The sequence below is a fragment of the Aquarana catesbeiana genome, linkage group LG05 (genome assembly GCF_042186555.1).
Source record: "Aquarana catesbeiana isolate 2022-GZ linkage group LG05, ASM4218655v1, whole genome shotgun sequence".
In the NCBI taxonomy this organism is placed as follows: Eukaryota; Metazoa; Chordata; class Amphibia; order Anura; family Ranidae; genus Aquarana; species Aquarana catesbeiana.
Window position 1 is genome coordinate 145,645,452 of NC_133328.1, and position 26,764 is coordinate 145,672,215.

The 26,764-nt window shown below is 42.1% G+C and overlaps 1 protein-coding gene across 2 annotated transcripts in view; it reads right to left on the reverse strand.

The window, feature by feature from the left end:
• Positions 1 to 246: 246 nt before the first annotated feature.
• NGLY1 (N-glycanase 1) overlaps positions 247 to 26,764 on the reverse strand; it is a 66,073-nt gene continuing 39,555 nt past the window's right edge. Inside the window, exons 8-12 of one of the 2 annotated variants that reach the window (XM_073630262.1) lie at positions 26,292 to 26,402; positions 23,133 to 23,297; positions 12,247 to 12,432; positions 7,695 to 7,872; positions 247 to 932 (exon numbers count right to left, since the gene is read on the reverse strand). In XM_073630262.1, coding sequence (XP_073486363.1) covers positions 760 to 932; positions 7,695 to 7,872; positions 12,247 to 12,432; positions 23,133 to 23,297; positions 26,292 to 26,402 — 813 coding nt within the window. In that variant the 3' untranslated portion in view covers positions 247 to 759. The remainder of the gene's footprint in view (positions 933 to 7,694; positions 7,873 to 12,246; positions 12,433 to 23,132; positions 23,298 to 26,291; positions 26,403 to 26,764) is intronic. The other variant, XM_073630263.1, reaches the window with a different exon arrangement.

Sequence of the window (26,764 nt, forward strand, 5' to 3'; positions counted from 1 at the left end):
AGCATTGTACAAGAGAGTTCAACTAGGCTTTAAAGGAAACCTGATCTGACCGCTTACTAATAAATGTAAGTCACTGACCTAGAACCAGGTTACCCATCAGGAGAGTTATCAGAATGTACTGAAGCCACTGCATCAGAATGACAAATGCAACTCAGAGGTCAGACATAGCGGTACAGTACAAGTTTGCTTTAAACTTCAATAGCCTTCATATGTGCAACAAGTGAACAAAATAAATATATCAGCCTATTTGGATTGTAGAATTTAGTGATACTCAAGCTGTCATTTTTTAATGCAAAAAAATAAAAAATGTATCTTATTGGTTGTGATGGACAACACAGGCACTTTCCAAACAAGAGGCCCAATGGATTACATTTATACATCAAGAGGATATCAACAGTGGAGGCATTTGCCCATAACTAATCAGATGTCCACTGAATTTTTTTGTATAAACTGCAGTAGAGGAATGACCGTAGATAACTGGTTGATACAGGCAACCCAGACCTCTTCTTTCAGTTTCATGCATGAAGCCACAGTTTGTAATCATTTACCACAAGACAGACGTAGAAGACATAATCTGATGATAGAAAAGTACATTTTAGAACATGTCAATGTAATATAATATGCGCTTCTTGGGGAAATTAACTTTGGAAAGATAATTTGCATATGTTGAACCTATAAAACCTCAAACACCTTGCATACTTAAAATTTAAATTTTTCCAACCAGTCCCTTAATTAAAAACAAATGCGAACTAAAAATTCCTAGGTGTCTTTAAAAGTCACAATAATTTCCATAATATTTTCTTTGTCAGTCAGGCTCTCCCGAAACAGCTGTGTATGTTGCCATGCACAACTTCCTTCTCCGCCATATAATTCAGCTTCCAATACAACTTCTGACACATTTAAAAACTCTGGGTAAGAACAGAGGTTTTTATCTGAAAAAAAAATAAAAAAATAAATGAAATTACACCGTCATATAGTTGATCAAGGAATTGTAAAGATTAAGCTAGGCATCCTCAGTGAACACTCCTAAAAGTATTTGTTTTGCTGCCTCCCATAGATCATTTTTGACCCTTGTATGACTTGTATGTGCAGTTTCCAGGCTGACATCAAATCAAATGATATTTTCACTGTATGGTCACTGTTTTCTTATCTAGCAAGTATTATATTCCTGTATGCAGGTTGGCTAAATGGTTCTAGATCTCTGTCTAGAACTCTACTAGTAACTGCAGCTGTCCACAGAGCCATAAAAGAATAATCGGCTAGTATGCAGCTAATAGAAGATGGAGCTCTAGGCAAATATCATGATCTTGGAATCTACATCATATGACTTGCATATATGTCCTAAAAGAAACCGATTAGTTGTGCATTGCACATTGGGCTGCAAGCTTCCCTATGCAAATAGTCCCAACAGCCTTCTCCTCTGAAGTTGTGTTAATTGATAGGTGACTAAAGTTAAAAATTACGGCAGAGGATCTCATTCTTTAGTCACCTGTTATCCTTCAGCCTGCTGATTGGACATTACAGGAGCAGCAGCACACTGATAGATTCATCCCTGTTCTCGTTATTCTGTAAGCAGATTTGTTGCCAGTAAGAATATTTATTGATATATTACATATAGTAAAGTTCCAGCATTACAGAATACATTGGACGATCACGAAAAGGGTAGTGCGGTATCAACAGTTAGGAAATACAGTAAGATAGTCACATGAAAGTCTTGTCTACGTTCAAAAAAATAAAAACAATTAAAAAAAAAGCAAAGGAGAGAGGGGAGAGGGGGAGGAGGGGAAAAGAAGAAAATGGGGGGAGAGAAAGCAAAAACACAACATCCAATAATATCACACGATACCACAATAAGTAAATTGCCTAGAGGAGCTAAATCCATTCCAAGCCATGGCCCCAAAGGACTAGTGTTGGACTAGGAATAGGTATTATCAAACAAACAGTAATTCCTTCTGCATCTATCTAATTGGACCAGATTTTGTTAAATTTTCTAGGGCAGTTGTGACTAGTATAGGTCAATTTATAGAGCGGGAGAACCACATTAAAAGCGGGCTTCCACTTCCGCTACAGTGGGGAGCTAAGGAACCATCAATTTGACCAAAAGGGTCCACTTTGCATAGAATGGTGAAAAAAAAAAAATATTAGTATTAAAATTTATATATATATATATATATATATATATATATATATATATATATATATATATATATATCCAAAAGTTTTCCACCCTTTGCAGCTATAACAGCTTCAACTCTTCTGGGAAGGCTGTCCACAAGGTTTAGGAGTGTGTCTATGGGAATGTTTGATCATGCTTCCAGAACTGGCCTGCACAGCGTCCTGACCTCAACATGACAGAACACCTTTGGGCTGAATTAGAGCGGAGACTGCGAGTCAGGCCTTCTCATCCACATCAGTGCCTGACCTCACAAATGCTCTTCTGGAAAAATGGTCAAACATTCCTATAGACACGCTCCTAAACCTTGTGGACAGCCTTCCCAGAAGAGTTGAAGCTGCAAAGGGTAGGCCAACTCAATATTGAACTTTACAGACTAAGACTGGGATACCATTAAAGTTAATGTGCATGTAAAGGCAGCCATCCCAATACTTTTGGGGATAGTGTATACAGTGCCTTGAAATAGTATTCATACCCCTTGGAATTTTCCACATTTTGTCATGTTACAACCAAAAACGTAAATGTATTTTATGTGATAGACCAACACAAAGTGGCACATAATTGTGAAGTGGAAGGAAAATGATAAATAGTTTTCAAAATATTTTACAAATAAATTTGTGAAAAAAGTGTGGCGTGCATTTTATGGGACCTCCGAAAGCAGTGCCAAACATGAGGGGTGGGACAATGAAAAATCCCAAGGCTAACACAAGAGCCAACCAGGTAACAGGAGCTCAACACAGAAACAAACTGGAGCCCAACCGGAACAATACCCCTTCAAGAGGGAACAGACCCTCTAAACAGCAGCTTGCAACACATTGCAGCCAAAAGAAGCATCCTCAGATGCCAGCACAGCCACGTTGTAGAGTTTTGTGAAAGTGTACACTGACGACCAAGTAGCCGCCTTGCAAACCAGTGCAGCCGACACCTGATGATGGAAGGCCCAAGAAGCAATAAGTAGCCAAGTAGAATGCACCGTAACAGGGAAAGGAGGAACCCAACCCCTGATAGAATAGACCAGAGTCTGTCTGAGCCATCTAGAAAAGGTTGCAGAAGAAGCAGACAGCCCCTTTTTTGGCCCGTCCGTGATCACAAACAGTGAGTCTGATCTCTGAAAAGGCTCCTTGACTGCCAAATACACCCGAATCGCCTGAATACATCCAGGGCATGTAAGGTAAATCCCTTAGGACATTTTGACCTGGGACATAGGGAATGCAATACAAACGTTCTTAATCAAAAGGAATCAGAGGAGGGAACCACGGACAAGAGCAAAGAACCACTTCATCATGACATGGTAACGCCTACAGTTCCGACACTCTGAGAGCAGAGGTGATAGCAACCAAAAAAAGCCACCTTCTGGACAGAGCAAGCAGAAGAACCTCTCGAAAATTTTTAAAAGGGAGGCTCCTTTAGAACCGAACGCACCAAGAGTAGATCCCACGGCGGTAGAAGTGACCGCACCCTTGGAGGCAGATGTTGAACCCCTTGATTATGCGTACGCACCAGGGAGTGCGACACCAAAAAAAAAATGCTAAGGCTGACACCTGGCCCTTGATGGTACTCAAGGCCAACTTCTGCTCAACCCCTCTTGTGAAGGAAGGTCAAAATCCGAGCCACCAAGAAAGAACAAGGGTAAATGGCACGCGCCTCACACCAGGATATGTATGCTGTCCATGTCTGGTGGTAAATCTTCCCAGAGGAAGGCTTCCTAGCCTTCAGCAGCGTCGTAACTTCAGCACCTGGCTCATAACATGACTGAAGCAGGATGCAAGATCGGCCCTTGGAACAGTAGAACCTCCCTGAGAGAGACAGTCGCCAAGGTACGTCAGCGACCAAGCGCACCAGGTCAACATACCAAGACCGACAAGACCATCCAGGCCGGAATCCCTTCGGCCTCCATCCTGCGCAAAAGCCGCGGCAGAATCTTGAGAGGAGGAGAGGCGTAGGACCGACTACACTGGCCCCACTGGGTCACCAGAGGAGCCCGTGACCCTGCCAGAAACCTCAGTACCGTTCCGTTAAGCCGGGACGCCAACAGGTTTACCTCGGAAGTGCCCTATCGGAGACATATCCAATGCCTCACTAACCGCCTGTCATTTTTCCCACAGTAGGCCGCAGAGCCGTGGCCTAAATTAGTGGAGGGCCACTGCAGGGGGGATTGGTCACCCACCCATCAGGTGCCAAGGTGTACCCCCCATAGTGAAAACCCTGGAGGGGAGGGGGGTGAACAGAGTGTCTGAAGCACCTAAGCCAGAGGCCTGGGCCTCACCCAGGGAAGGGGGGGGGGGGATGTGGAAGAGAACCCCAGAGGGGCCGACCACCCCAGGGAGTACCTGTGCCCCACACCACTCCAGGGAAGGAGAGGAGGGGTCTCCTTACCGCTCCAGCGCATGCAATGCTCCCAGACAGATCCACCTTGCCAACGAAGTGGGCAGGCTGTCGGCCATGAGGAACGCTGCGACACAGGCCAAGACCCGGTCGTATGCGACCTCGCGAGATGTTTAACTCGCAGGGCAAGCCCCCGTCCAGTGGGGCTATGTCGCGGCCAACCTAGTGCGTAGCTGCAGTCTGCACGCGCTCGCTGGCCAGACTGGGGAGACCACTCGATCTTAGTGTCCAGCCTGTCGCCCAGTCCGGCAGTTGATTGCAGATCTCACAGGAAAAAAAAATCCAAGAGAAAAAAAAAAGTAGCTTAAAAAGCAAAAACAAAAAAATGCCAGGACTAGAGATCCCAGCAGGAAACAAGGTGCTTACTCCTGACTAGGCAGAAGAAAACTGAAAGCCTATAGCAGAGAGGGGGGTGTGAATCACCCAGGACTGCCCATAAGTGTAGTCAAGTCTTTTTTTCTGATATGGTACACAGATGATCCGCCCCTTTCTATGTGCCAAACACTGCGCTCATGGGTTTAGCCCCTCCCTCTAAGCAGCCACTTAAAATTGCAAACTCATGTGAATAAAAATAAATGATACACTATACACTCGCCCTCACCAATAGTGTAATCAAATAGCGGCGCTAAAAATTACTAAAAAAACCTGAAAGAAAAATTACAGTGATTACTCAATGTGATACCTAAATAATAGCTGTTTGTTAACAGCACTAAATAAACCAAAAAGTGTTTCTAATAAACAAACACAGTGCGACCCATCTGTGTAATAATCTTAAATCAGAAAAATGTTCAACATATAAAGTCCAAAAATAAGTGAAAACATAGTGAGTAATGGTGATAATATCAAAAATATGATCTTCAGTGATAATATCTTCCACCACACCGCTGTGACCGTGACTTCCACTCCCCTTCAGCGAGCAAACTCACCAGCTCTTTTTGCCTTACACTCTCGTGTTCGGCTCACAGGCTTTTCCCACACAGTAGGGGGCAAAGTGATAACCTCCAATCAATCTCCGTATATAGTTATCCGCAGTATATATGCAAATGCTCTCAAACACAAAATTAGCAGAAGGGGCACAAAGGGTGGCGCGCAAGAGCTGAAATTCTTCGTAGCACTTCACTACATTCGTGTTTGTTGCACGACAATTGTGTACCGTTGGTATGCAAGACAAGATCCTGGCACACGCCCTGGAAGAGCAGTTAATCTCCACCCAGCCTATTTTCCAACATATATGAAGAAAGACTCCACCCACTAATGTCTGCCACCCTTGAAAAAGGGTAGGATAGGTGAATTTCAGAATAGACAGAACATACTTGTTTGTAAAGTAAGAGGCCAGATAGAAGAAGCAGAAGGTGAGACCCACCGCGGGTCCCCTAAAATACATCTGTCACCGCATTCCACCGCTCTGATCGCTCTTTATTCCTTCAATACAATCAGCACAGGAAAAGGATCAGCAGCAAGCTGCCATGACACTTCCACGTTGCTCTGCGCCTCCTCCAATCAGCGCGTGTGCCAGGATCTTGTCTTGCATACCAACGGTACACAATTGTCGTGCAACAAACACGAATGTAGTGAAGTGCTACGAAGAATTTCAGCTCTTGCGCGCCACCCTTTGTGCCCCTTCTGCTAATTTTGTGTTTGAGAGCATTTGCATATATACTGCGGATAACTATACGGAGATTGATTGGAGGTTATCACTTTGCCCCCTACTGTGTGGGAAAAGCCTGTGAGCCGAACACGAGAGTGTAAGGCAAAAAGAGCTGGTGAGTTTGCTCGCTGAAGGGGAGTGGAAGTCATGGTCACAGCGGTGTGGTGGAAGATATTATCACTGAAGATCATATTTTTGATATTATCACCATTACTCACTATGTTTTCACTTATTTTTGGACTTTATATGTTGAACATTTTTCTGATTTAAGATTATTACACAGATGGGTCGCACTGTGTTTGTTTATTAGAAACACTTTTTGGTTTATTTAGTGCTGTTAACAAACAGCTATTATTTAGGTATCACATTGAGTAATCACTGTAATTTTTCTTTCAAGTCTTTTTTTCTGCCTAGTGTCCTACTCCTGTAGGGGGCGATATAACTCTATGGTTCTGAATAATGGAGCGCTGTGTCTGTCAACAAACGAAAGAGAAAGTTCAATTTTGGTCTTATCTGACCAGAGCATCTTCTTCCACGTTTGCGGTGTTTCCCATATGGGTTCTTGCAAACTGCAAACAGGACTTCTTATGGCTTTCTTTCAACAATGGCTTTCTTTTTGCCACTCTTCCATAAAGGCCAGATTTGTGGAGTACATGACTGATAGTTGTCCTGTGGACAGATCCTCCCACCTGAGCTGTGGATCTCAGCAGCTCCTCCAGAGGTACCATGGGCCTCTTGCATGCGTCTCTGATTAATGCTCTCCTTGCCCAGTCTGTCAGTTTAGGTGGACGTCTTGATGGGTTTGCAGTTGTGCCATACTATTTGCATTTTCAGATGATGGATTGAACAGTGCTCCGTAAAATGTTCAAAGCTTGGAATATTTTATTATAACCTAACCCTGCTTTAAACTTCTCCACAACTTTATCCAGCCTGTCTGGTGTGTTCCTTGGCCTTCATGAAACTGTTTGTTCACTAAGGTTCTCTAACAAACCTCACAGAACAGCTGTATATATACTGAGATTAAATTACACATAGGTGGACGCTATTTACTAATTAGGTGACTTCTGAAGGCAATTGGTTCCACAAGATTTTAGTTAGGGGTATCAGGGTAAACGGGGCTGAATACAAATGCACGCCACACTTTTCACATATTTGTAAAAAAATTTGAAACCATTTATCATCTTCCTTCCACTTCACAATTGTGCCACTTTGTGTTGGTCTATCACATAAAATCCCAATAAAATACATTTACGTTTTTGGTTGTAACATGACAAAATGTCAAGGCATTGTATATAAATGTTTTTGTATTTTTTTACCTGTATTGTGAATGTTGGATTTATGAAATAATGTATGTTGTGTTGCACATCCAGAGTGTTTATTGCATCTCCCAAAGCTTTTTTGGTAAAAATGAAACTAAAAATGTGATACCCATCTCCTAATAGTTGAACATTTGTTTTTTCGCTATAACAGAATCATAGGGAAAGTTACCAGGATTAACATTCACTTGTGTTTCTGCAGAATACAGCTTCCAGTTTATTGTACCACTTTCGAAAGTCTGGCTGCTTGTCCGGACACTTATACTCTCCACTCTTAGTCCAGTTGATGCACACTCAACCTTCCAACCAATTTTGGCTAATGTAGTACCTTCTTTGCGAGCTAAATATACCTGAAAAATATCAAGCACTGTTAAATAGTAACTGGTCTGCAATGAACAATTTTACAGCTAAAGACAATATTCTTACATATGTAGCCCTACGCAATTCTCCGAAACAAGCCTGTACAGACTGGTGCACCAAACATAGATTTCTCTTTAATATGAGGGATATATAATAATGGTATTTACTGGCCAAATAAGCAACATACTTTAAACCCTTCCTATCTGCAATTTGTAGATTGTTTTCCTATGCTGGGATTATTTTACATTATCCCTTAAACAAGTACCAGCTGACACTTTGCACATCTGCTAGATGTCAAACCCAACTGTCACTGACAGATTGGTCCACACTGATGATAGTTACCCAGTCTAAATTGTAGACAATCATGTAATCACTATGTCAACTTAGTACCAGATCCCAAATAGTGTTGTCCGCCCTGTCAAGTTTGTTCCAGCTGGACTATAGAAGCCCTCTGCTTGGGGGCCGTTCGATTGTCCATCAGGAAAGTCAAGTAGGACTGAAACACTGCTTGGGATTTCAGTGCAGCAAAGGCAGTGGCAGCACACTACAGATATTATACACGCTGGATTTCGAGACGAATCAAAAGGAATTTCTGTACATGCAGTGTTTATAAAGAGATAAAAACATGAGGAAATTTGCATGAACGTCAGATTTCTTTTCAAATTTTGCTCAGATGTATTCTCGAACCAGACTGTTTCACCCCCTCCTAGTCCAGGCCATTTTTCAGCGGTCACGCTTTGAACAACAATTACTCCGTTGTGCAACACTGTACCCAAATTAATTTTTTTTTTTTTTTTTTTTTTGAGACCGATAGAGCTTTCTTTTAGTGGCATTTAATCACAACAGGATTTTATTTTTTACTATGTAAAAAAAAAAAAAAAAAAAAAAAAAAAAAAAGGGAAGGACAGAAAATAAAATGTAAATAGATACAAAAAATTTCAGGGCTAAAGCCAAATTAAATTACAATGAAGTGTAAAGTTTAAAAAAAAAAAAATTAAGTGATGACAAATGATGTGAAATAAAAAAAAAAAAATATATAAAAAAAAAAAGAAACCATAATCCAAAAAATTTCAGAGTTCACAATTGAAAATAAAGACTAAACAGGATAAGACGCTTCTGCCATACACTGATTAGAAACACCTGGTGAAAAGTCCGTGAGGACTATTTAAAAAGGTAAAGTGCAGTGCTCCCCAGCCAAAAGTGTATTGCAGCTTCTTACCAGAAAGTATTGACCTCTGTACTACAGAGGTCAATACAGCGCATAGGGGGTTAAGGTCTCCCTCCAACCATTCCGTCTCCTCAGTCTGAGCCAGTCACTAGTGTCTCCAAAGCGCTCAGAAATAAAATGAGACAGGCACTCTCAGTGTAGAACTGTATACTACATGCTTTAAAAAAAAAAAATGATAAAAATGCGCACTCACATAGTTAAAGGGTCAAAACAGCTTAGCAAATGAGTAATAATAGCAAGTGGCATTCCTAGGAGCTCGCCCCAAACTCAATCCTAACCATCCAAAAAAAAAAAAAATCAATGTGCATGGTGACATCACTTTTTAGGCCCCACCCTATACATTTCATCATAGATGACATCGTCTGGGGGATGGGTTGAAAGGCGGCTGACCACTCACTGAGGTTATAAATAGAGCGGTGGCACCATCTTAACTGCTGGCTGCAGTGCCCATAATAGGTACAGCCTTACAAAAAAAACAGAACAGCACCAAAATTGGATGGAGGGCTAACTACATGTGTGTTCTTCATTAAAGCTCACAGGTAATGGATAACTGAAAATCTACATAAAATGCCACTTTGTGCCAAACTAAGGCACATAAATACTATAATCCCTTCACCAAAGAAAGGATTTATAGAATTAAAATTAGAAATTGTGTTAAAAACCACTGAAAATTCCCAATTGATAGAAGGGAAAAATAAAGTGATATTATAAAAAGGGATATTATTAAAAATTACTACTAGCCTAGAAAATAAAATGTATCTACTTCTGTTATAAAAGTTTGCAAATAATCTTTCTTCATAAATTTGGGCCAATATATGCTCTGTTATGTTTCTTTGGGGGAAAAAAAAAAATCATCAGTATTTAGTCTGTGTAAAAGTTAGAGTCAACAACAAAAAAAAAAAAGTTTATAAATATACATACACATATATAGATATCTCTCTCTCTATCTACACATACACACACACACACACAGTATCTCACAAAGGTGAGTACACCGCTCACATTTTTGTACTATATTTTAATTATATGTTTTTATGTGACAACACTGAAGAAATTACACTTTGCTACAATGTAAAGTAGTGAGTGTACAGCTTGTATAACAGTGTAAATTTGCTGTCACCTCAAAACAACAACACACAGCCATTAATGTCTAAACCGCTGGCAACAAAAGTGAGTACACCCCTAAGTGAAAATGTCCAAATTAGGCCCAAAGTGTCAATATTTTGTGTGGCCACCATTGTTTTCCAGCACTGCCTTAACCCTCTTGGACATGGAGTTCACCAGAACTTCACAGGTTGCCACTGGATTCCTCTTCCACTCCTCCATGATGACATCATGGAACTGGTGCATGTTAGAGCCCTTGCGCTTCTCCACCTTCCGTTTGAGGATGCCCCACAGATGCTCAATGGGGTTTAGGTCTGAAGACATGCTTGGCCATCACCTTTACCCTCAGCTTCTTTAGCAAGGCAGCAGTCATCTTGGAGGTGTGTTTGGGGTCGTTATGTTGGAATACTGCCCTGCGGCCCAGTCTCCTGGGGGGGGGGGGGGGGGGGATCATACTCTGCATCCGTATGTCACAGTACATGTTGGCATTCATGGTTCCCTCAATGAACTGTAGCTCCCCAGTGCCAGCAGCACTCATGCAGCCCCAAACCATGACACTCCCACCACCATGTTTGACTGTAGGCAAGACACACTTGTCTTTGTACTCCTCACCTGGTTGCCGCCACACACACTTGACACCATCTGAACCAAATAAGTTTATCTTGGTCTCATGAGACCACAGGACATGGTCCCAGTAATCAATGCCCTTAGTCTGCTTGTCTTCAGCAAACTGCGGGCTTTCTTGTGCATCATCTTTACAAGAGGCTTCCTTCTGGGACGACAGCCATGCAGACCAATTTGATGCAGCGTGTGGCGTATGGTCTGAGAACATACAGGCTGACCCCCCACCCCTTCAACCTCTGCAGCAATGCTGGCAGCACTCATACATCCATTTCCCAAAGACAACCTCTGAATATGACGCTAAGCACGTGCACTCAGCTTCTTGATCTGAGTGGAACCTGTCCTGTTAAACCGCTGTATGGTCTTGGCCCCCGTGCTGCAGCTCAGTATCAGGGTCTTGGCAAACTTCATATAGCCTAAACCATCTTCATGTGGAGCAATTTTTTTTTTTCCAGATCCTCAGAGAGTTCTTTGCCATGAGGTGCCATGGTGAACTTCCAGTGGCCAGTATGAGAAAGTGAGAGCGATAACACCAAATTTAACACACCTGAGACCTTGTAACACTAATGAGTCACATGACACCGGGGAGGGAAAATAGCCAATTGGGCCCAATTTGGACATTTTCACTTAGGGGTGTACTCATATTTGTTGCCAGCGGTTTAGACATTAATGGCTGTGTGTTGAGTTATTTTGAGGGGACAGCAAACTTACACTATTATACAAGTTGTACACTCACTTTTTTACATTGTAACAAAGTGACATTTCTTCAGTGTTGTCACATAAAAAGATAAAATAAAATATTTACAAAAATGTGAGGGGTGTACTCACTTTTGTGAGATTGTGTAAAATATATCTATAGCTATATCTCAGTTCTAATGTACTGACTGCCACTCTATTATTGAGGCCCTAAAGGTCCAGGAAAGTACAGATATCCCAAAAATGGCCCCTTTTTGAAAAAGTAGACAGTGCAAGGTACAGTATTTAGTAAAATAAAAAAAATAAAATGAAAAAATAAAGAAAATGTATTTTTTCATAAAGTTGTCATTTTAGCATAGTTTTTTTATCCCCACACAAAGCATAGGCGTACTTAGAATTACACCACAAAACACATTCTGCTACTCCTCCCTACTCCTATAGTGACACTACTTGCTCTGGTGTCAGAATTTTATTTTTATTTTTTAGATACTGCCACTAGAACAGTGCAGTGTGACTATGGTGACATTGTACTGCTGTGGTTTTTGAACAGAGACATTGGCTGTTGCACTGGAATACAGTGTCATCAGTGCAGCAGTCTGTGTCTCTGATAAGCAGACAGAGCAGTATGTCACCATAGTGACATAGTAGTGTTTGTAAAAAAAAAAAAAAAGTGACAAACTGAATGGCAGCTCTTGTGTATGCAGTAAACACTTACCATTTTCCAGTCATTTTCTACTTTTCTGTGCATGGACTCGTTTACCCAGGCTCCATTTTCCCAGCCAGCAATCACTTCGTTGCCATTTGAGACTCGTGTGTACTGATCATCCACAATGTTGTACTGTAGATGAAAACGTTTAGCAGCTTTTTCTTTTTCAGTGGGAACAAATGCCACGCTCTTGGTCTAGTAACAAGACAAGGAAATCATAGTATTTACAACTTACAAGTTGCTGACAACATCCATCTGAACTTTGAGTATACTCCTAAGAACTGATGATCCTTCCACACACTTTCTTGTTGCAGTGTCTGAAACCATTTATTTCTTTTTTTTTTTTTTTTTTTTTATACTTTTGTATGGCTTACATCTTTAACAAAATTATCTTCAAGCAAAAGCTACACCTTGTATGATTCAGTGTTATGTTTCACCTATTTCTTCGTCTGGGAGGTCATAAGCGATCCAAACACTGTCTTAGAAACAATGCTTGGTCTACATATAGGATACAACAGATTAAAAAAAAAAAAAAAAAGAAAAAAAAAGGTGCATTTATTATTTTTACCTGCTGGAGCCTGGAAGGAATTGCACCCGTGATCATGTGGATGTAGAGTGGACTCCTACAGACATATCCTCCAGCTTTTAGCCTGTATGTGTGTACAGGCTTTCTATTTGAAAACCACAGGACACGTCAGTGGACTACAAGATCGCTCATCAGCGACTCCACAGCCCAATGAAACAAAGTCTGTCTGCTGCGAGGACAGATGGAACGCCGTTTATTCATTCACAGTTATCAGTCAATGAATGATGCAGCTGTCTGTTTTTAAAAATTGACAGCAGGTGCAGGGAGAACCACCCCCATCCGCTGTCACAGGGAGGGAGGATCAAGGGTAGGCACGTGAACATGTTACATGTTCTACACTATAACACAAGCATAACTTGTACTATGTTCCAAAGGAGAACTTAGCCTTTAAATAAGGTGGGATTTCGTGTGTGTGTGTGTGTGTGTGTTTCATATGGTAAAGCACTGAGGAACCAGCCACTTGCTTTAAACCTTTTTTGCCCACGCTTATTAAAACAAAAATTTCAAGACATCACATGGTTTTACCTTGCAGGGGTTTTTCTAAATTTTGCCATAAACCAACTATTTATCAGTCTCCTGGTTTACACATGCAGAGCAACTGCTCTGACCTCACACTTCAGGCCCTTGTCTGTTTTATGTGCACACCTAGCAGCTCCCTGCTGCACTGGCTCCCACCTATCTCCTAGGTGGAACCCTGCTGACTCCTGGGTGGAGAGAGACCTTCTGTCTGCCAAGGTGAAGTCTCTAATAAAAACTCTGCACACACACCTGCCCAAGTTGTGTGATGGTTGTTCACAAAACCTGGACTCAAGTTTGGAGACCTCATCCCTACCAAGTATCTATGAAGCCTCTAGTCTACAAACTTTAATATACACATGAAAAATAAGAATAACTATTACTGCAAACATTGTCAGAAAGAGGCGAGGATTTAATGTCTTATTTGCAGGAAAAAGTTTATTGTAAGGTTCTATTTAAAGGGCCAGAGTCACTTTAGCAGCTTTATTTCTGTCTATAGTTTGTAAATAAGTACATGGTAGTAGTAGGTAGTAGTATCTGTGCATTACATATACAGTCTCCACTGTACAATATGGTTTCTTGCTGATCCGCTTATTTCACTACCAGGGAAAAAAAAAAAATATGATAGAAAACAGACTATCTGCGGTCTCCATTTAGCTTTAGGCTTCACAAGACAAATGCATTTTGACACTGCTAATTTAGACTACTGTTTGGGGCAAAGTGTTCATTTTAAAAATGACTCTACTCTATGGGCTTTTTTGCATTCTTCTCAAAACCCTGGATAATCATTAAATATCTTACTAGGTGCCATTTGGGATCCTCAGCATTCCTGCCATTTGGTACAAATATTTATTTGGTATAAGTATTGGTGGTCAAGGCCTAGTGCAAGCGGTATAGAGAATACGGATTCCTAGCTATAACAGATGCATATACCGTATTTATCGGTGTATAACACGCACCCCAAGTTTAGGAGGGAAGTTTAAGGAAAAAAAAAAAAAACCTTACGTTTTAAAATGCCCATCAATGCAGCCTTATCAGTGTCCATCTGCAGCCTTGCCCAAAATTGCAGCAAGATGGGTTTTTAAATTTTAACGCCGCCGAGATACACAGAGCCGGATGTCCTGTGTATTCAGCTCCTCTCACAGTCCCCCCCCTTGGCCCGGCTCCTATGATGGACACAACACTGGTCCAATGGCGGGACGTAAAAGCTAGGAGGCGTGACTGTGAGCGGAGCAGAGACTAGCTGATTACACAGTATACTTGGATCTGTCTATTTTGGCGGCGCTCGCTCCTCTTCCCCTCAGAGACAGCGGAGATCGGCGTATAACACCCACCCACGATTTTAAGGGGAAAAAAAGTGCGTTATACGCCGATAAATATGGTATTTCACTCCTACACAGAGTTATACCGGTTTCAGCTTAGAGAGCCGAGGAGTATTTCCATTTCAAATGTGACTGCATTGGGCCAATCATCAAGCACCAGTTATTACATGATAGTAGGGGAGTCAAATATTCATTCATAATCATTAGGGATGCACGATACTGATGCTTTGCGGTGCTATTTGCAAAAGGAATGTGCACAAATCGCATGAGATCTGAACAGAAATGCACTGGCGATTCCTGTTCAAATCGCATGCAATTTCCCCTACTGCTCCCATTTGTGTGAATACAGAAAGCGAAGCGCCATGTAGTGCAGCAATAGCCAGTTTATTAAAATGTTATAAAACTTACAAACTAAATATCTAGTCAAATCCTTATCTGCAGTGTCCCTGTTCCACCGATGGCACACCACAGCCGCTGAAGATGCTCAGAGGGCTGGAGAAGATGTCTGGTGGTCAACCCCCAAGCTGACATCACTTCTGCCTTATACCGTCAGGAGTCCCGAAACATAATAACAAACTGCCTGTTACTGCACTACATGGCGCTTCGCTTTCTTTACTGGGTTCACACACACACGAGCGGTGGGGGAAATCGCATTCCATTCAGATAGGAATCGCACTGCATTCCTGTTCAAAACAAATGCTATTTGCGCCTATTACATTTTGTATGGACGCAAAATCGCACCGCAAAGTATCGGTACCGGTGAGTACTTGACCGAAAGCATTGGTACTCGCTGAAACTGTATCAGTGCATCCCTAATAATTATATTTGCTTATGATGGCATGGGGAGCAAAGTAAAGGAGAGTTTGTGCTGGTGGGACAGAAGGGGAAGCAGCATCAAAGTGAACCTACTGTACCATAGAACTACCTGCACTAGCAAAATAGAGGTTTGATTTAACGCAAATCTGTGGCCAGGCTATGGACCTTCAAATATTTACATATTCCCAACAAGCCATATATCAGCTTAAAAGTAAGACCTTGGGGCGTGGCCTGACAGCATGGAGTAGGACGCATTTACACGGAGCTCCGTCCATTGATCCTGAACCTAGCTAATCCTGCGACTCACCGACATCCTTTCCGACCGTGACTCACCTAGAGAAATACCCTAGACTCCTTCCATCATGTCCCCCTCAAAAAGCGCAGAAAGCCGCCGCAGCCAAACTAGAACAATTCCACCGACAAGACAGAAGACCCTGAGGAAGATAGCGGCGCTGTGAAGGATGGGCAGGAACAGGCGGGAGGGGACACTGACAGACTGTTGGAAGCGATCACATTCTGCCGGACCTCATTAACCGCACAAACAACAGAGGTCAAAGTGGATATCTCACTGATTAGGCAGGACTTCCATAAACTTCGCGACCGACTGTGGAGACCTGGCTGGGCTCCGTGGAGGACGCCATCCTGCCATTACAATCAGGGTCCGACCGCATGCAGCAGCAGATCAAGCAGGACGACATGGAGAACAGGCTCCAGACGTGTAACCTACACTTTATTGGGCTCCCTGAGAGCGCAGAAGGTAAAGACCTGACCACGCTCCTAGAACAGTTACTTGTCACCTCCTATGGCAGAGAGGCCTTCTCCCCCACGCTGGTGATTGAGAGGGCGCACCGCATGCCGGCCAGATCCCCCCCCCCCCCCCCCACAGGGAGCTCCCACTCGCACATTCATAGCTAAATTCCTGAATTATAAGGATCGGGATGCAGCCAATATGGCCATCTTTCCTGATTTCTCTCGGCGGAAGTCCAGTGTCGCCGCCAGGGCTTCATGGAAGCTAAACACTGACTGAGAAACCGTAACTTCAAGTATTCCAAGCTGTTCCCTGCACATCTCAGGGTGGAGGGGGATGGCCGAGTCCTCTTTTTCGAAGACCCCGAAGGAGTTTTCACCTGGCTGGAACGTTGAGGAGTCAGAGAGCGGAATAATCGTTTACAATCCAAATCTTGACCTCCGGCCTATTCACATTCACAGTTGGTCTATTACAACACCTCACCAGGATGCTGTGCAGCCTTTAAACTACAGCTCCACATCCTAAGTTCAGTTAGCTCCCTCTAACTACCACTTGCTGCGGAGTCGCCTGTGACATACATCCTGGCTAAGTACCTTTTTTACAAATCTTTTTACTTTTCTATCTCGGGGGCCTTTTCTTATGTGTCTAGAGGTTTGCTGACTACACATGCAAGAGACCTCCAGGAGTCCTACTATTTTTTTGTCCACACGAGTCCAGTTCCTGTGGTTTATTACTCCCTTTTTACATTTGTTTGCATTATGTTTGACACTGTGGCTCTGGGGACATTGTAGTCCTACAGAACGCATGTAAAGTGCAGCAAATCTTTTCCCCTCCTACCACTAGGAAATACAGCTATGCAGGCTGGGAAGGCTGCTGGGACTCATTCACTATCACGGATGACTTTTTGCTGAGGCCAATGGCCCAATATCTTCCTCTGTCCCAGTTGTTCTTCCTATTTTTCATTTATTGGGTGACCTGTTATTTTCAAGTTGACATACACACTTTGTTATGGGATCATGCCCACACCAGTTGGGGGAAGGTAAGGTGTAGGGCAGGGCGGGGGATTGTTCTTTTAATGTGTAACAATACATCTGACATGCTCCAGGTACAAGTGATTCAAAGATGTTTTTACATTATTTGTTCCTTCTATGTTCTTTCAAGCTTACTTTTATTAATACAATGTCCAGGTTATGCAGATCCCACTGACCTGTCTGTAGGGAAACAGCTATTGGGTATTACTGTTCCACCTCCCTATGTAAAGTCTAGATTATGGAGTCTAGCAGTGAGCAGATGTAGTTGTGCTAGTTGAGACACATGGAGGGGAGACAGCAACTGGCTCTCTGGCACCCACGGGCTGGGTAGGTCTTCCATTCTACCCACACATCCCATGCTCAGGGAGTTTCAGTCCTTATTGCCAAATCAGTACACTTCAAACTATGTGATGTCTCCACTGACTGGGTGATTTCAATACCACACTTAATCCCACCCTAGACAGGCTCCAACCATCACTGCCCACTACAGGGACCACTAGTAGCACCAGAGTCTCAAGACACATCCCCGCCTTTAATTTGGTAGCCACATGCAGGAGATGCAAGTTCCCACATATCCAGGCCTACTCCTGCTTCTCGTCCACCCACAATACCATGTCCCACATTGATTTCATCTTACTATCCCGCACGCTCGCGCCCCGATTAAAGGAAGCGGCTTTCTGTCCCAGGCTTCTATCAGACCATATCCCTTGCTGGATTATCTTAAGCATTCCCATTGACAAACCACACCGCACCTGGTGCTTAAACCCATTTTGTCTCTCTCTACTGCCAGAAGATGACGAGCTTATGAGCAAATGGAGGTTGTATTTTACAGAGAAAAATCAGTCTGCCTCCCCATCAGCAGTCTGGGACATCTTTAAACTGTATGCCCGCGCATCCCTGATCTCACCCATTAACAGATTAAAGGTTGACTCTGCTGGTGCCTTTGATAAGGCAATTGCGGAGTTATCCTCCAGGAACAGGAATATGCATCTCATCCATCTCCTGCCAATGCTGACCTACTAAAACTTTAAACTAGAGCGGTAAACTAATTACAGTTTGAGAGGGCCAGACAAAAACTATTTTTTTCTCTAGGCAAAAGTTGTTTGAACATGGGGAAAGAGCTGGCAAACTATTGACATACTTGGGACATAGCGAAAGGACAGACCCCCAGTTGTTATTTCCCTACATAGTCCCGAGGGTCGACAGATTATGGACCCATCCAGTGTGACCTCGATGTTCAGAAATTTTTTTTGCAGGGCTGTACACATCAAAAGTATCTATAGACGCAGAACCAATAAACTGTTTCCTGGCGGGTATTACTTTTCCACAGTCACCAGTTGACCAAGTGACCCTCCTGGAGGCACCTCTCACCACCGACGAAACAGCGACTGCGATAGCTAGCTTTGCTAGGTCCACATCCTCGGGTTCAGAGGGTTTACCCATTGAATCCTATTCACAATACAGTGAGATACTTACCCTAAAACTGTTAGCTTTATACAAACACCTCTTCGAGACCTTTGCACTGCCCCCTTCCATGAGAGAAGCAAGAATAGCGATTATACCTAAGCCAGGAAAGGACTCCAGTTACCCCGAATCCTGTTGACCTCTCTCTCTACTACAAGTAGATATTAAAATATTAGCCAAGGTACTGGTCATACATCTTAATTAGGTTATTCTGACCTTGATACATGCGGGGATCAAGCAGGCTTCATGCTCGGTCGTAATACCTCATTCAATCTGAGGAAAGTATACATTAAAATTACAGGCTACACACGTTGATGTCAGCACATGGGTTGTGGTAACTTTGGATACGTCAAAAGCATTTGATTCGGTAGGGTGGAAGTATCTTTGGAGATGCTTGGAGGGATATGGCTTTGGGCCAAAGTTCACCAAATGGATTCAACTATTGTACAAGACTCCAACAGCCAAAGTAGTGGCTAATGGATGGCCTGATTGACCTGACTAGAAGCACGAGACAGGGCTGCCTGTTGTCCTCACTGCTATATGGCCTGGCTGCTGAGCCCCTTGCCATATCTATCCCAGAAAATCCATAGACCTGAGGACTGTGCTTAGGATCCCTAACCGAAAAAAATTAGTATGTACGCAGATGATACATTGTTATACTTGGCTGACTCGGGTCCCTCTCTCCAAACCGCACTCCAGACGATAGGACAATTTGGGTCGTTCTCTGGACTCAAGATCAATTGGGAAAAGTCCCAAATCTTGCCCACTGATAGCTTCCCGCCTTCTGAGTCACAGGCCCAACTCCCACTGCAACGTGTTAACACCATTAAATACTTAGGGATACTTGTATCCAGATCCGCAGCCAATTATATTTCTCTTGACATCGAGCCTCTTTATTCCCCGTCATTAAATCCAAACTCCCCACCCCCATCTTTCACCTATCCTGCTCCCCTCCCCCCCTTCCCCCAGGACCTCCTTAAATAATTTTGCTGAGATCTAATGCTTCCAAACCAGTATCTCATTGTAATGTTATATAACAACTTTAAACACCTCTCTCCTGTTAACATGAACAAACTTGTGACAATCTATGCAATAATGTACCTGTAACTAAATGTGTATATGCATCACTTGTACTGTAAAAATATGAATAAACATTAACCTAATAAAATGGTCCTGTTGCCTAAAATACTATGTATTCTATGGCATACCCTGGTCTACCTACCTCTGAAATACTTCAAAGCTCTGCTCAAGCCTTTTGTCTGGGGGACTAACAAACTAGCCTGGCGAACCCTCAAGAACCCCACTGACCTAGGTGGCACAGCCCTACCCGATTTTAACCTTAACTACATAGCATCTCAGTTATCCCAGCTATACCACATAGATAAAACCGACAGACAGATTCAGTATTCTTTTGTGTCTACTTTGGGCACTGCGGACCCAGAATCCACTTTGTGCAATAGCAGTGGGTTCCGGGGGCTCCGACTCGGAGGGTGACAAAAAGACCTTACTATACCCACTATAGACGTATATGGGACCTCACTATTGACAAATTGGAGATACTACTGCATAATGACTACACCAAATTATGACATAACAAACTGCTTTCTGAATTCCTCCAAAAACCTAATGTAGAGACCTGGGGTATGCAGGGGATATACTATTTACACCATCTGCTCTCAGATGGAAATCTAAGGACATTTGATGCCCTTCGTGACTAATTCATGCTCCCGAATCACTTTTTTTTAGATTTCTACAGGTTCGACATGCTACCCACTCACAGTTTCCACAACCCACCCCCAATGCCATTATGGCAGTAGTTAAAGGCACGGACCCCAAAAAACGAAATTAGTCCTTCTATAGCATGCTTTCTACCCCTTCTTCTACCAAACTAGTGTATGATCTCAAACCCCGCTGGGAGAGGGAGATCGGACCAATGAAGGATGAGCAATGGAGTGAGGCTTTGGATTCCTGCAAGGCTGTATCTCCTAAACCAGTGATGGCGAACCCTGGCACCCCAGATGTTTTGTAACTACATTTCCCATGATGCTCATGCATTCTGCAGTGTAGGTGAGCATCATGGGAAATGTAGTTAAAAAACATCTGGGGTGCCAAGGTTCGCCATCACTGTCCTAAACTCTCAGACTATCCCAAATCTATATATTACACCGAGCATACCTCACCCCATGAGAGTAGCTAGACACGTGGACAGCCCACTTCTTGCCTTATGTGCAAATAGGAGATGGGTACATTTTTCCATCTAATTTGGGCCTGCCCCAAAATACAGGGCCTATGGACACAGATTGTGGCTTTTCTACATGACACTATGGGAGCCCCTTTCACTGGACCTGAAACAGTGCCTGCTTGGGATACTTCCCGATTCCATTGACAAATACACAAAGATATTCCTACATGAAACACTATTCTCGGCCAGGAAGACTATCGCTAGGCAATGGAGGAGACCTCTACCTCTCAGCTTTACTGATTGGAAGGTAGACGTAAACACAACCCTACCCTACAAAAAATTCTTATATATTTAACAGGGGATGCCCAGCGAAGTACAATAACATTTGGGACTGCTGGCTACAAGAATCGGAAACCTGCACATGATAATAGTCTGATTCCTCAGAAAGTTACCCTATGAAGTATGATTATGACATAAATCCTCCATTAAGAAGAGCTTAATAGCTATACCTTGAAAGAATTTTTACTACTATAGTGCAGCTTGGAACTTATACTGTATCAGTACTACATATGTTGTTGCTCATGTAATGGTTGTATTGTACACATAACACCCAAGTCTATGTTGTATGTATAATTGTATATATATATATATATATATATATATATATATATATATATATATATATATATATATATATATATATAAAACACAAGCAAGACCGTAGCTTCCCTGGCGGTATGATTATGTCATATTTTTGCATCTCAAAGTGGTACAATTGTTTTGCATAGAAATTTGGCGTTTTATAATGTAGGCCCGTAATTCTTAGCAATAACACACTTAAATCTTTCCAGACAAGAGTCTAGTAGACATCCTGGGTATGGTAAAATTTGAAACACAAAATCATAAACTATAATATAATAAATAACTATAAAAAAATAATATAATAATAATAAAATGAATTTCCTCACGATTCACTATCGCTCAATTCTGAAAGTGTTCTAATTTACCATCGCCGTTTTCTAGCTGGTCTAAAACCACTTTTGATGTAAAAGGGACACTTTTTAGTTGCTATGGACAAGCTCAAGTTTCCAGGCAGAAAGAACAGTATTTATAATATAAAACTGCATGCAGGGCATTGGACAAAGCACTAGGGACAAAAAGGGAGGTGAATTGATTGCATACAGTAATGTAATTTGTAAGATTACAGTGTACTGTGTGTTATGAATTTTCTATTTTTTGAATTTGCCGCCTGGCTCCCCCCAGTGCGTCACGACGCTCGCAGGGAACGGAGCCTGGTACATAGAGGCATCAGGCAGAGGACACAGCCCGCAGACACAGTGGGGGGACATGGCAGGATCCTGGGGACAAGGTAAGTACACTGCACCAGGATCCTGCGATGCAATCCCAAGTGTGGCTCGGGGTTATCGCCAATGGTACTGAAATTTAACCCCAAACCACACTCAGGAACACCGCCAGGGAGGTTAATGGCCTCAGTGCTGCAGGCACTGTTGAGCAATTCATCCTCAAATTTTACAGCAGAGGTGCTTAGGTAATTAACTCAGTTGCTCAACCCACTCTGATCCCCCTCCCAGCAAGTGACTCAACAGCCTTCTAATTTCTAATATGAACAATACCATAGGTACTCTGGTATGGGGAACCGAGGGAATAATTTAAATGACTTCAGTGTCTCTGCTCTGAACTTAAAGGATTGATTTCCAGCAATGCTGGCAGCTACAGAGGTCAGTTAGGGCTTGCTTCAAACTGATTTACTGCTTACGGTATAGATAAACATTTGAATGTCCAATGTCTGGCCACATGTTCACTTTAAGTTTAACATTCACAAAGACTACTTGATGCATAGCCTATAAATCCCCATATTGTTGCAAAAATGCGATTCAGTTAGGCTGCCCAAAAGCAGCCCAATTCCTTCAGTAAGGTTTTGGTTGTTTATCAATTAACTTTGTAGATAAAAACAAGAGTTTGACACTGCAAGCAATCATTTTTGTTAGCAAATACCTTGAAACTGTGAAAGGCCTGTTCCATATAGCCTCCTTCTCATTAAGCAACACTGAACTGCAAGTGAGTCACATGAGTGACAGTAGTAGGACCCAGTACGGAAGGGTGTCTCACCTTTCATCATTTCTCAGGGAGACATCGCCCTCTCTATGGTCAGCTGTAATGTGCAATTTCTAAACAAATTTGAATGAAAGAAAAAAAAAATCACAAGTACCTGCACACCAACTTCTCCTCGTGCCACCCTCCAGGCTTCAGATCCTGATATTCTGCCACCAAGCTCTCCAGGGTTTGGTGTCTTCGGAGACATAAACTCTACAATCTCCACTATTTGTCTCTTGAGGAGCTCTTGCTTCCTGGGTTCTGGTAGGGACTGCTGCCTCTACAGTTTCAACACAATTAATTATTTCATCTTGAAATCAATTTGATACAAAATGTTTGGCATCAATGGCATTGTAATTATTAAATGTTGTCATTCCAGTTTGGATAAAAGTATTAACAATGCAATGAATAGGGCCAAAAAAAAAACAAACATATTATTCTATTTAGTCTGTTCAAGCAAATCTATAGTTTAACCACTTCAATATTGGCTAACTCCCCCCCCCCCCCCCCCCCCTCTCCTGCCCAGGTCAATTTTCAGCTTTCAGCACTGTCGCACTTTGAATGGCAATTGCGACATGCAACACTGCCCAAATGAAATTTTTTATTATTTTTTTCACACAAATAGAGCTTTCTTTTGGTGGTATTTAATCACCACTAGGGTTTTGATTTTTTGCTAAACGAATTAAAAAATAAAAAACCCAAAATCTTTTTTTTTTTTTTTCAAAAAGTTTTAGTTTCTGCTATAACATTTTCCAAATAAGAAACTTTTCTCCATTGATGAGGCTGCACTGATTATCAGTGCAAATATGTGCTGTCAGGATTGCCGGTAACCAGCTCTCCTGCTGTGACAGTGCGTGAGGAAAGGAATGCAGATAACTGGCAAGTTTGTTTACATGTGATGAGCTGTGATTAGAGAAAGCTGATCACATGGTAAAGGACCTCTGTAATTGGCCCTTCACCTTAAAACAGCGATTACAGAGCCGGATGTGCACCCCAAGGGGTGCGTGGTTCTGGAAGGATGTCCATGGACATCCTTCCCGAACTGGACGACCATGCTGTAGCTGTCTTTCGGCTATAGCAAGGCTGGGAAGTGGTTAAAGGAGCAATGTAACAACACCTGTCTCTAAAATAAGAGTTTGGAAGATGTAAATCTATATGGTCTCGAATGTTGCCCACATGATGAAGCTGAACATCAAACAGATATTTAAAAAAAAAAAAAAGCAGAAATAGTGCTAAGGCAGCACGTAGACAAGTACAAGGAGGGGCAGTACGTTGCGCTACATAGGACTCTTTTAATTTGAACAATGCTGTCAGTCTCATATGATCAACATGCTTATAGGAGAGGAGAGCAGCGGGAATACTTGAAATTGCTGCTAATTCCTCATAGTCTAATTACAGGCTGGGATGGGTTCTGAATCTCTCTGTACAGCTTAAAGCTATTCTTCATCCTGAAAATAAAAAAAAAAAAAGTTTCCTCCTCTCCAAACATCCCCTACTCAGCAACATAAAGATCTTTTTTTTCCCCCTAGTGTACAGGTTTTGCCCCCCCCCCCACCCTCCATTCTCACCTAGATGAATGATGTGCAGTGCTCCTGAATGGAAGACTATGCCTCCATGGATATGCAACATGCATATACCAGGAGGCATAGTTTTTCATTCACAAAAGGAAGAGGGGGGCAGATGCCTGAACCCAAAAGAGATGGCAGCCTTCCAATGACATCAAAGAAGAAAATGGCAGTGCGGGACCTTAGCGGTGGCAGCAGAGAGGTGGATCTCAGCAGAAAAATGCTGGATTCACTGGGTAGGAGGGGGATACCAGAATTGAGCACAAATCATCACTTAAGCAGGGATTAAAAAAAATAGATAAATAAATGGGGATGAAGCTCCTTTTTAACTGCAACATAATCTGGATGGTCACAGCCCTGGCTGTGCTGTTTTATAGGGATGCAAGCATCACAAGACTGTCTCAATAAAAATTTGAATCCTTTGGCAGGTAAAAGCAGTCTACATGTTTGTGTCCATGCTTCGTATTTAACTATGTGCCTAGAGTTCAGCTTGTGTTTTTTTTTTTTTTTTACTTTCCAGGCAAAAAAAAAAAAAAAAAAATAAAATAAAAATTGTATAGAATACAGAAAAGAGGGAAAGTCCACCAAGAGAGTCCTTGCATAATATTTAAAAACCATCATTGATTACAAAATGTGTAGAGTGGAGTCACGGCGTGACGTCATCCAGCACCAGGATGTAGTGGCCATTTTGTTGGTTGGAAACCTCAGTGGTATTTCATGACATTTGTCTATGTGAGTGTTCGACTTTTAATAATAAATGGTTTATGGAATTTGCTACACTAGGCTTCCTTTCCACGTTTTGACCATCCTGGGAGTTATTTGATCTTTGTATTGGATTGTGATCATGAGAGAATGCTGATGAGGTAAGAAGTTGGCAGGCCGTCTACACCAACATGGCAGTCCAGGGAATATGTAGAACTGTATGCACATTTATTCCTTGCACTATGCTGACTTGAATGTACACCAGCCATTTATTGTTGCTTCTTTTTTAACAATTTGTTCAATAAAATTTGTATGGATTTTGTATATACTCTGCTGACAATTCACCTCTTTATGATGATTGTATAATATTATTTAGGCCCGTAAAGTCCCATCAGGGGGATTTTCTCCTGTTTGTTCTAATTTGGAATGTGGGCCTAATCTACTTATTGACCGTACCTTCATTTTCTATAATCTACACCAAAGGTTTCTTATGTTAAATGAGGATTTGAACAGCATTTTTTGACCATTCCTTTGGGAGGGTCAAATCATTATAGTAAGAGGCAGGGTGAAGGTGATGGGTCTTCCTCTTCTACACATCATCCCCTGAGCATTTTCAAGTTTTTAATATTTTGCAAGGACTCCTGGTGGACATTTCCATCTTTTCTGTAATCTATACAATTTTTTGCCTGAAAAATATTTTATATGAATACCTTTGCATTTGTGATCAGGTAATTTTAGCACTACACTGTGTACGTTATATTTGTGCTTCATCATTTTTCCTGCAATTTCATGCTAGCAGCTCTTTTATTAGTTCAGTTGACTTTTTGGTGACCAAGTGCGATTATATAAATTTGTTTGGATTTTGTGGCATCCGAATGGCAACAAAGTAGCAATTCATAACACATGGTTTATTAATCTTTATTTTGTAATCAATAATTTGCTTGCAATATTCAACTGATCTATAAATTACTTATGGTAAAGAAGCAAGAATTTTAAAAATGTATTACCGTCTTGCTGAGAGCAGTTGTCGTTTCCAGTAACCAACTTTCTCGAATCTCCTTCCTCCGCAAGATGACTTCTTCATGTTTACACGAATATCTCCAAGTGACATCAACCACCTGCAATGATTACAGAGCAATCAGACTGTTTTTATGTCTCTGGGTACAAATTATCTTGAACGTCTTCATGTCACAAACATATAACACGAACTGCATCTAAAGCATTTAGCTCTCTATAACCCGTACACATTTCTTCAGTGGGGGGGGGGGGGGGGGGTGGGGGGGGGGTGGGGGGGGGGGGCACTCAATGGTTACCATGGCAATACTGAGTTCAATCAGTCCCTGGTAGGATAGTTCTAGATATCACATTCCTTCATTGAAAAGGATTTGGAAATAATATAAAACAGACTTTCAATTACATATTATAACATGCATACAAATGAACATGTATATTATGTTTATCACTACGATTATGTACACAT